Here is an 11689-nt window from a genome sequence, read left to right on the forward strand (position 1 = left end):
AGCGTAAGTTTTGCGCCCCCACTCCGCTTTAAAAATGGAGGATTCTAGCCTCCGAATCTTCAACATGAGGCCCGTCCAACGGCCCAAATCATCACCGTCTGGACCCAACCCAAATCATTTCGCACTTGACTCAATATGCACGGTAGGTTTTTACTTTTTAATGAGCCGTGATAAACGATGATATTTTCAAGCGTTTATATTGAATACATCGCGTTTGTAATGTAGTCGCACGTACAGGCAGAAACATACCAGAAATGACAATTAAGCAAAGCACATTTACATCATGTTCATGATTCTATAATATATATATATATATTAATTTCCAAGAGTAAGCAGCATAATCAACAAAAACATGCATCGCGCGGGGATGAATAATGACCTCTAATCCAAATGCCGCTGCCTTGGCTGCATTTAGTTACTTCCCTCTCAAGACAAAGTTCCGTTGCTGCAGGGCAATTCTACTTTTCTCGATCCGCTGCTGCCTGCAGCAACCTTTCTTCTGACTTCTGACTCAATCATGTCCTTAAATGTCTCTGCCACTCGGGTCTTTAGCTTTGACGTCTCCGCCTCACAATGAGACTGCTAGCTGGTACTCTCAATTCGAAGCAGCTGCCATTTCAATCACTCGATCGAGAAGCCTCCGGTTGAATACATGAAGGTTGCGGGTGACTCACAGCCACCGGGCCGTACGTCGTCTGGAGCACCAACTAATAGCTGTTCTCCCATTTCATATCATGTACGAATGAATCATTTTGTGATTACTACTCTACTGTTTGATTGATTAATGTAAGATCTGAAATTTTAAGTGTTGCAGGGACACTTTAATACACTAGCGTGTCATGTATCGGACACAAAAACGGACACGACATTCCTCGGACACGTCTGGACATGTGTCGTGTCAGACACTCCATGTGGCGTGCCATTGACTTTGACAGGGGAACACACCTTGGACTCTTTATAGACATGTGTACGCAGGACATGTTCAAGGCACAATCAAAGGACACGTCGAGGGTAGTTTGTTGAAATTAAACTTCGAAGACCAACCCTAGGTTTACATAGTTGCATCCGAGATAAATAAGAATTATTGTTGTATTTTGTTAGCCATTCCTTGTGCCTCAAGTAGTAGTAATGACAGGTTGTATTTACTAAGGCAATAAGGGATTCTTGTAAGGAAGTATTACTTTAGTATTCTGGTTATGGAGATTAGGATTTCTTGAATCTAGTAGTGGGTGGGATTCGGGAACCACTGAGCACTATATAAGGTTGCGATCCTTATACATATTGCTATCACAATCACGAGAGATTTTTCAGTGTGATCGGTATATGGGGTAGTACATCACGTGTCACTGTATAAATAGTGAAATATGTGTGTTAAAAAGTTAATAACTTAAAAAATAAAATTTTCCATCACTTACATAAAAACACGTGGTATACCATTCGGGTTCCCGCCACAATGAAAAATTTCTCCACAATCATAAACCCTAGAAACAGCCCATCAGTTTGTGACTAAGGAGTAGGAGTGCATACAAAAGCTTGCATCTACCTTAGTCCTCGTGTTCGTGTTCTCTCTGCAAGATCAAGATGTCATCTTCTCCAAAGAAGTGATTATGATGTTTTGATGACGATGAAACATATTAAAGCGTACATAATTTTGAAATTGTAATGAAATATGAAAAATTGTTTTAGGGGTAATGCTAGAGATTGTGATGAACCAGATTTTGAGGCTATATTTTTCACCAATGATGACATGAATATCATTGTTGAGGAGAGATTTTTCAGTGTGATCGGAACACGGGGTGATACACCACGTGTCCTTTGTACAAATGGTAGAATATGTGTGTTAAAAGTTAATCACTTAAAAAAAAAAAATCTACCACTTATATAAAAACACATGGTGAGACCCTCTGGTAGATCCATTCAGGATGATAACCTCATTGCGCATGAACTCTTTGCCTCTTTTAAGAGTAAAAAAGGTAGAAGGGGTGCTATGGCCATTAAGCTTGACCTTAAAAAGGCTTATGACTTCCTCAGTTGCGAATATATTAAAGGTGTGCTTGTTAAATTTGGTTTTAATTATCACTGGATCAAGCTTATCATGGAGTGGATTACTTCGACATCCTTTTCTATCTTGATTAATGGTAAATCTCATCGTTATTTCTGTCCTTTTAGAGGTATTAGACAAGAAGACCCTCTATCTCCTTATATTTTTATCATTTGTATTGAACCCTTTATTAGACACTTGGATAAGTTGGGAGAATCATCTCGAAGTAATGTTGGTTTATTGACTGCGCCTATAGGTTATAGAATTACTAATGATGTTTGCAAATGACTGTCTGATTTTTGCCAATGCGACTGGCACTATAGCCAAGAATATTGCTAAGGTGCTAGATAACTTTGCTTAAGCTTCTAGTCAAAAGACAAACTATCATAAGTCTTCACTGTATTTTTCAAATAACACTCCTAACCATACCAGAATTGATATTGTTAATATTCTTGCTATTCAACATAAACTCACTATTGGTAGGTATCTAGGCATACACAAAAGAACTAATTATCAAGATAAAAAAACAAACTAGCTGGTTGGAAGGCAAATACCCTTTCTAAAGCTGGAAGACTCTCATTAAGGCTAACCTCTAGGTGTCCCAAATCATACTATGTCTTGTTTTAAGTGTCCTGAGAAAATCACAAAAACTATAGACAGAGAAAGTAGGAATTTTTTTGGGGGAAAAGATTGCAAACTTGTCCCTGTGGCTTGGGATAGAGTTTGTAGCTCTAAGGAAAATGGGGGATTGGGTATTAGGAAAAGTGATCACTTTAATAATGCTTGTTTAGCAAAACTTGGTTGGAAAGTCCTAATGGATAACCAAAAGTGGTGGGTACAGATTGTTAAGAATAAATACTTGAAGAGAAAGGATTTCCTTAACACTAAAGTCTGACAACACTACTCATGTGCCTGGAAAGGTATCCTTAAGGCTAGAGATAATATTAGAATGAGGCTGAGGTGGGTTGTGGGAAATGGAAAGAGCATCTTCTTCCGAACCCATAATTGGGTTTTTCCTTTCCCTCTATCCAACTTTATTTATCCCAGTCATGTTAATGATATCGATATGAATGTAAAGGTGAGACAATTCATTAATAATGGACAATGGGACAGAGATCATCATTGATCACTAACTGATAAGGACATTATGAATAAAATTTGTAGTATTCCCCCTCCCCTTAACTCTTCACTGTGATATGTGTTGCTGGGGGCCTAATGCAAATGGTAAGTTTTCAGTTAAGTAGGGAACTTGGATAAAAAATTGTGATAATAACAATGAGAATGTAAGAGAGCTTCTTAAGAGAATGTGGAAGCTCAAACTCCCTCATAAAGTTAAAATGTTTAGTTGGCTTCTCATAATTGGAAGGCTTCATACAAGAAATAGATTATCAAGATATGTCAATAATATCCTGTCCACCTGTCTTACATGTAATTGAAAGGATGAGAACATATCTCACTTATTTATAAATTGTAATTTTGCGAGGCTAGTTTTGAATTTTCAAGCTATCTCTAACAACATAAATTAAATCAATTTCTTCCTTTTAATGATTGGCTCAATGAATTAACTGTCAAGAATGATGCAGGTTTGTGTGATCTCAGTAAAGTTTTACTAGTATGCTGGTTGATTTGGAAGGAGAAGAATCTGGTGGTTTTCCAGAATAAAATTCCAAACCCTACATGGATCGTTAAGTCTGCCCTCAATCTAGGAAGGGAGTTTATAGATGCCAATGGTATAATTCTTGTGGTTTACAATGGTAGCAGGTCTTCCCACCATCTATCCGGTGGTCCCCTTCGAATGCTGATTTTGTTAAACTTAACTTTAATGGCTCTTTGGTGAATCAAGGTGCGGCTACTGGGTTTGTGATTAGAAACTAGAATTATTGGTCAAAACATTATTTCGGTTGCGAAATGCCTGACGTTGAGGGATGGCCTGTGGATGGCTAAGGCCAAAGGCTTGGCTCACATTGTGGTGGAGGGTGATTCAAAGCTGGTGATTGAGTCTGTTAGTGGAGCCTATAGTCCCCCTTGGAGTTTGAAGGCCATCCTGGAGGATATTTGTTGGCTTGCGGGGTCGTTTGAGGATATTTGCTGGAAACATGTCCTTAGGGAAGCCACTTTTCTGGCAGATGCTATAATTAATGTGGGTTATTTGGTCTCTGATTTTCATGCTTGGGATAGAACTCTTCCTTTGGAAGCTCGTCAGGCCTTCTTCTTTGATTGTACCCAAACCGATTGCCCTAGGGGCTTTTCTTTTTAATGCAGTCTTTTTCTATAAAAAATTAAAAATTAAAAACACATGGTGTACCACCCTTATTCCAATCACAATGAAAAATTTCTCATTGTTGAGTGAAGTTGCTTGAAGTTACAATATGTGTTATCTTATTTGAATATGTTTGATGCTATTTTGTATTTTATTTTATTTGGTGTTAACTCATGATGATAGTTAAACAATGAACATCAATCTTTTGTGTTTTGATTTTATATGACGTTTGTAGCCTATTTAAAGTTATTATATTTTAAGAAGTATTTGTCGATTTTTTTCTTCGAATTTGTAAAGAGTTGCTAATTTATTTTAACCAATTATTGCCTAAACTTTTGTAATTGGCTTTTTCCCCATGAACTTTAATTTTAGCCGATTGTCTGCTAATTTTTTAAAATTAGTCAATTTCTCCCCTAACGTTAGAGTTTGGAATTTTTAATTCAAATTTGCATCTATCTTTGTCACATACACCACATGACAATTGCCCCCATTCAAATCAGAAGGGTAATTACTCATCTCAAAAATTTCATTATTAGAAAGTTGCCAATTATAAAATTAAAATTTAGAAGGAAAATTGATTAATTACAAAAATTTATGAGGTAATCAGTTAAAATTAAAATTTAAGAAAAAATTAGAAACTTCTTAAAAATTCAAAGAGAAAATCGACAAATACACCTTATTTTAATTTCCTGTGTCCGTATCCTTATTTATAAAAAAAAAATCTGTGTCAGCGTGTTATGTCGTGTTCAAGTAACATGATATGCGAAATGTTTTCCCCTTTTACCAAAAAAATGAACATAACATTGAACTTATTTCTATTCTAGCTGTCTAGTCTTTTAACCTACTCTCACTCTCTAGTAACATATACATATGTCTACCTCGGGAAGGGCTGAAAACAGAACAAGGTAGACTTGACACTTGCCTTTATTCTAGTCAGACTGTTGTATGATATCCAATGTTGACAGCTTACCATTTCACATTAAATTTCTCCCCAAATTTTATATGGCTCTGCAACCTCCATAGTTGAATTCGATCATATGTGGAACGGAGTGGAACATTGATCATTGAATCTATGTTGTTCAATTCTCCGCAAACTGCTGCTGCACAGTAAAATATGTTTGAATCAAATTTTAGTGGTATTTCTTTTCATAACGTTAGAAGAGAAGTCAAATTTAAATATACAAATATTAGTATAATTATGAGAAACACGAGAAAGAAATACCAAAATAAAAAAATAAAATAAACTCAATGGTTGCAATTAGTAGGAAATTATTGAACACCCAAATAATTTTAGACGTTTACATTAATAACTAGTTAGGTTTTTTTCTGTTTGGTACATATCATCATTATTTATCTAATATCATTCTTCCCGCTTTGCTTTCGTGTCGCATAACATTTGCAGTCGTGGATGTTATTAAACAAGTTACATTCCAATCATACTCATCAGATTCATACTATAAAATCCAAAAGCGCCGAATTTTTTTTGTTTTGGTTGTTTGTTCAAGAGCCAAGAAAAAAGAAACAATGAAACATGTTAGTTTCTCATGCAAACAACTCTGCCTGGTTTTTAAATATTGTTGTTATTATTATTTGTTAGCAATCATCAATCATCATCGTGGTGGTGGTAATAATATGATAAGAGGAGGAATAAGAATCCTTTCAACGAGCTTATTACATGACATGAGCAAAAGGATTTAAAGAACCAATGGTGAAAAAGGCAGGAGAGAGAGAGTGAGAGCGCCGTAGAGGTCACTGTGCTTATTATGGTTTGTATATAATATATGCATTTAGTCAATAGTTTAATGTCTTATTTAATTGCTCAGTAGGAGCCATGTCAACATAGCTGATAGCTGGGCGGCCCAACTCCCATCTCTCTCTCTCTCTGTCTCTCTCTCTCTCTCCGTCTCTTTTTATATTCTTTGTTGAATGCTTTTATACACAAAAACAGAAAAAGAGATATATATGAGTATACGTATTACACTAATGTATATGTGTCTAAAATTTGCTGTCAAGCTGGGCTTGTATTGTTCTCGTCTTTCTATATTTTTTTGTGCAATCAAGTTTTTAGGTTAATTGTGCATTATTACGTGTTTAATTTTTTTAAGTCGTTGTAGTGTGTAATTGACTTGGATAAAATGGCGAGCTTAACGCAGGAGTACAGTTTTTTTGTTGTGCCGCTAGTCCCACCAGTGGTGTAAAGTACTGTAATGTAATTTGAAGAGATGTGTTTAGACTTGGAGCCAGCCAAAGATGTCCTGTATTGGTATTTGCTGTACACGACACAAAACAAGACCCCTCCCTCTCAGAGTTCCCAACTTGCATAGTTGCATTAGCAGACAACTTATATTTATTCTGCTTTACAGCCCACACAAAAAAGAAAAAAAGAAAAAAACACTAAATTCAATTATTATTTTTTCCTTTTTGAAAAAAAAGAAAGATAGAATATAAATACACAGAGACTGACTGACACGCACTCTGTCTGTCTCTCTCTTATTCTGGTTCATACTTGATCCATATGCCTTTATTGTATTGTTTTGGTGCTCGGGAATAAACGTTTGGTGGGTTGATTGCAATTGCCTGGGGTGGGGTGGGTTTTCTGTCGGTCTCTTTGATTGATTGAACTAGAGTCTACAACTATAATTATACATCCATCATCATCAAAATTCAAGGGAGAGAGAGAGAATATAATTTGTATTTAATTTGGTTTGTTATGTTAGTATACGATGAGTTTGTACTGATCAAGTTGAATTTGGGTGGTTTGGTAGAGGGAGTGAGGGAGAAGTAGCAGTACAAGTGTTGTCGGCGCAAGGTCACTTTCTGTCGCCATTGTCTGTATCCAACGATGATATTGATATTTGAATGTTTGATTGCATTTCCCTTTAATATCCAAATTACAACCCGAATTGATGCTTCTCCGCTTGCCGTCTCTTCTCCTCTTCTCTTTACATTTTGATTTCCACCTGCATATTCTTCCATTCATTCATTCCTTCATTCAAACATGCCTCTTTTCTTACTGTAATTATACATCCTGCCTGCAACTTTTTATGCCATGAAATTTCAATTGGATTTGGGTGGCAATTGCCTTTGTTGTTGTTGTTGTATTGGCAAATGAAGTTCGAGTTTTTAGACATCCGGCTGCCTTCCTTCTCTGGGACTGGGACTACAGGTATATCTTGTTACTACCATTTCTGTTTGTGTTCATCTGCATTTAAATCAAATAAATTGTTTATATGGCCTTATTGATATACTGCTACTCAGTTGGCATTTTAAAGGCTCTGACTTTGATTTCTAATGATTTAAAGTTTCCAACTTTCAAGTCTGATTTGCTTTTTCCAAAAGACTGCTTTTGCCTGGCACCCTTGATTCTCAATCCTGGTCTCACAACTTGCTGCCCAACTTGTTTTCTAGATATCTAATTGTGGACCAATGATAAGGATACAGGAATTGAAAAGAAATAGATAGATCTGATGGATTTAAATTCACTTGCTTTCTATGGACACCTTCTGTAGATTATCATCTTCTACTTTTTGTATCCTCTGTATTCCAGGTTCAATGTATGATAATTCGTTTTACAACAATACTACCCCGCATAGTTGAAGTGGTTCCCATACCAAATGTCAGCGTCTCTTGCAGCAATATTTGGAGGTGCTGCAGGAGCCGTGGCTTTGGTGGGGATAAGTATCTTACTCATATGGTTCTGTATATTTCGCAATAGGAGTGTTTCAAGAACTTCTGAAACGGGTTCTTCTGATCCTTCTGTTCAAGGTGATTCTCATCAGTCTTATGTCATATATATTTTCTTCCTAGGGGAAACACACTTAGTGTAGTGTAAAGAACAACCTTTTGATTATCTGTTTTGATAACTCGCAGTGGGAAGACATGGTGGGGTTGAGTTGTCAATGCGAGAAACAAGGCGTTTTCAGATGGAAGAACTGTCTCTGGCCACCAAAAATTTCAGTGACAAAAATTTGATTGGGCAAGGGAAATTTGGGGAGGTGTATATGGGATTTCTCCAGGATGGGATGCTCGTAGCCATCAAAAAGCGACCTGGAACAGCTAGTCAGGAATTTATCAATGAGGTAATGATCGCTGTCCTAACCTTACAAGGTCTCTTGATGGATTACGGTTTTCTTCTTTAATGGCATTCGAGTATTATATATGATTTTGAGTTTGTTTTAAAGTGTCAGGGGTTTGCATTGACTTACATATATATATTTGAAGAGTGACTACTATATGCTGTTTGAACAAAAACATAAGAAAAAAAAACTCCTAGTACAAGTCGTAAAATTTGAATGAGATTTTTCTTTTGAAGCTTCATTTTTCTTCCTTACCAACTTGGATGGACTGGTATATGCTTTAGTTTTTTCTCTCTTTGAATTCCTATTTGTGTTTTTGCATTGAACATTGTATCATGGTTGATCTAACTGGACTGAATATTATATCAGGTACACTATCTCTCGGCTATTCAGCATCGGAATATTGTTACTCTTTTGGGTTACTGCCAAGAAAATAATCTACAGTTTCTTGTGTACGAGTACATTCATAGTGGAAGTGTTTCCAGTCACTTGTACGGTAACTCTCTATCCAGCCCCCATTTTTTAATTCTTGAGTCAAAATTATACCCTTTTGTTTTTGCAATTGTTGCATCTATAATGCCTAAATTTGAGCATACGGAGTTTTTCAATTTTTTTTTGCAGGCACTGGTCAGCATTCACGTGAAAAGCTAGAATTCAAGAATCGTCTAACAATAGCTCAAGGGGCCGCTAAAGGTGATCATCTGCAAAATCAGTGAGCATTTGTGGCTTTCCTGGTATCAGGTTTTCATCTCTTTAGACAAAATATCCGAATATGAGTATTGGTCCCTCAAATTCTTTTGTCAGCAACTGTAAGACTTTCAGTTGTTTCAAAGTTCCAGCTTCTTTTTGTGAGAAGTCTGGAAGCAACGCTCTCCTATTTGTCAGCACTCATTCACCTGCTCTGGTTGCAGGTTTGGCTCATCTTCACTCTCTGAGTCCCCGTCTGGTGCACAAGGATTTTAAGACAGCCAATGTTCTCGTAGATGAAAACTTCATAGCTAAGGTTGCAGATGCAGGAATTCGCAATTTCCTGGGAAGAGTTGATATTGCAGGCTCGTCTTCTCAAGTGACTGCTGATGAGATGTTCCTTGCTCCAGAGTAATAGTTTCTCCCTCTCTCTTTGTTTTTGTTTTTGTTTCTCTTTTTGTTGGATAAGGTTGGGGGAGGGGGGTGTCGAAGGTTATTGCTCTTTTGGTTCTCGGTGTTTCATATAACCTTCAAGTGACTGCTGAGAATAGTTATCATTCTTAGTCAAATTTCCGTTTGATTTTGCAGGGTCAGAGAGTTCAGACGATTTTCAGAAAAAAGTGACGTATATAGTTTTGGTGTATTCCTTCTGGAGTTAGTGAGTGGGCGAGAGGCTAGAGATTTTGCATCTTCTGACTCAACCCAGAACATGGTTGAATGGGTATGTGCTTGTCTCATTGCAAATGTTGGTACAATGTTGGAATGCATTAGTCATGTCATCCTATATGTGCATTCAAATGTTTGCTTATATTAGTTTCTCTTCTCTAGATCATTCTTGAAGGACCGGGGATGGTACACTAAAAAGTAAAAACTTGCCGCGGTGAATGTTACTGTTTATAATATGATAGTTAAAAGTTTAATTGCTACAACTTGCCAACATCACTGTTGAATCTTGAATGCGTTGGTAATTTCTTGTTAACGTGTGAAAATCTTAAACTAAAGTTGTCTATTATTGTTGTTGGGTCTTGTATAAAGGTGCAAAATATTCAAGAGGGCAGCAATGTATCGTGCATCATCGATGAGAGGTTGGGGAATAGCTTCACAGGAGAAGCTATGGAAGGGTTGATACAGTTGATAATGCGATGTGTGGAAGCTTCAAGTGAGAGGCGACCGGGCATGAGCCATGTGGTAATGGAGCTGGACCGGATAGTTGAGAAAGAGATGAGCTTGACAACAATCATGGGGGAAGGAACCTCTACGGTGATCCCGGGAAGTCAGTTATTTAAAGCAACAAAATAAAAGACGGCATCGCATACCCCAAAATTTTCAGTGTGTGATATTTGTGAAATAGTTTTTTTTTTTTTATTGTTCGTCTTTGAAAAGAAAAAGGAAATTGTTTTACTTTTTTTGGTTTCCTTTACTTGGTGAAACATGAAAGAAGAAGAGAAGAGAAAAGAAGGGAAGAGAAGTGGAGAGGAGATATATCAGGTGGTGTTTGATAAGTGTATAAAGAAAGAAGGGGTGTTTTGATAAAAATGTAAGGAAGTGTTGTTAATATAAATTGGAATTTCGATGGAGTTGTTTTGGTTTGGCATTTAATTTTGGAAGAGACAAAAGCGTAGTCATGTATGTGTAAGACCGTCATGAGAGACTTATGAGTGACTGAATTAGAAATTGCGATTCCTTTCATTTCGTACTCTCTAAATATTATTGTAATAGAGTGGAAAGGATAGGAGAGGAGAGGATGCTGCAAATGCAAATGTCTCTCCGAAATCGTCGTCGTCGTTGTAGTTGCCCTCCTCCTTCTCATCACCTACAGCACCTCCCAATGGCAGTATTCATCCTCATCCACCTCCCCCATCGCAAGGTACTGCTCCGGCTTTGCCATTCGCTTTCTCAGTGCAATTTTAACAATTTGGTAAATGAATTCGATTTGGTGGACAATTTCAGGAGCAACGAGCTCGGAGGCGTCGCCCTCCACCATTCTCATCCACGAGTACACCCGCGCCGTCCGAAGCCAATCCTACAATGAGATTTGGTCCAAGGTTCAGCTCCATGACCATGATCAGCTGCAGCTGCAGGAGGACGACGACAATTCGCGCCACCACCAGTCAGAGGCAGCAGCAGCTTCTGTTGGGGCAAGTGCTTCAGTCCAACTGAGAGTGCGTCCAAGGGGCGCTTCGCCTCGCCAAGCCCAGCACCCTCACTCGCCTAGCATGCAACTACTTTGACCAGAGCGAGAACTCCACCCAAGCCTGCCTGCTGCTCCTCCACCGCAGCGTTTATTGGAAGAAAACGTCAAGTTTGATGCAGTCATCCGGTTGATGTGAATGCTTACTGTACCCGAAACCTCACCAGGAAAATGCTTGAAATTCAAATAGGATGTTGGGAATTTCGTTGTGGCTGTGACCAAATGACTGTCTAATATTTGTGAATTGATGACTTGATCTTTCTCAAAGTAAAGTCCACTCTAATCTCAAGATCAACTTACAATCAAAGCTTGTCATGTTCTGTCAAGTGGTTGCTTGCTTGGAATATTTGCAATATTATTATTAACACCACCTCTCAACATGCCTTCTATATTTAGTTTTTACTTGAACCAAAAAGTATTTTAAAGAAAAGAAA

General features: G+C 37.6%; 1 protein-coding gene across 1 annotated transcript; it reads left to right on the forward strand.

The window, feature by feature from the left end:
- The first annotated feature begins 6724 nt into the window (after window positions 1–6724).
- LOC137707690 (nodulation receptor kinase) lies at window positions 6725–10641 on the forward strand. Its single transcript, XM_068446595.2, has 8 exons — window positions 6725–7467; window positions 7849–8066; window positions 8172–8380; window positions 8747–8873; window positions 8999–9070; window positions 9289–9475; window positions 9653–9785; window positions 10100–10641. Exons 2-8 carry the CDS (start codon window positions 7916–7918, stop codon window positions 10361–10363), a joined length of 1143 nt encoding a protein of 380 aa, XP_068302696.1. The 5' UTR covers window positions 6725–7467; window positions 7849–7915; the 3' UTR covers window positions 10364–10641.
- Window positions 10642–11689: the final 1048 nt, after the last annotated feature.

The sequence above is a fragment of the Pyrus communis genome, chromosome 17 (genome assembly GCF_041283825.1).
Source record: "Pyrus communis isolate YQ-2024b chromosome 17, ASM4128382v1, whole genome shotgun sequence".
Classification (NCBI taxonomy): Eukaryota; Viridiplantae; Streptophyta; class Magnoliopsida; order Rosales; family Rosaceae; genus Pyrus; species Pyrus communis.

Coding starts and splice junctions, on each gene's coding strand:
- LOC137707690 (XM_068446595.2), top strand. CDS start 7,916: ATGTCAGCGTCTCTTGCAGCAATATTTGGAGGTGCTGCAGGAGCCGTG. Junction 8,381..8,746: donor GTCAGGAATTTATCAATGAG/GTAATGATCGCT, acceptor ATATTATATCAG/GTACACTATCTCTCGGCTAT. Junction 9,071..9,288: donor AGCTCAAGGGGCCGCTAAAG/GTGATCATCTGC, acceptor CTCTGGTTGCAG/GTTTGGCTCATCTTCACTCT.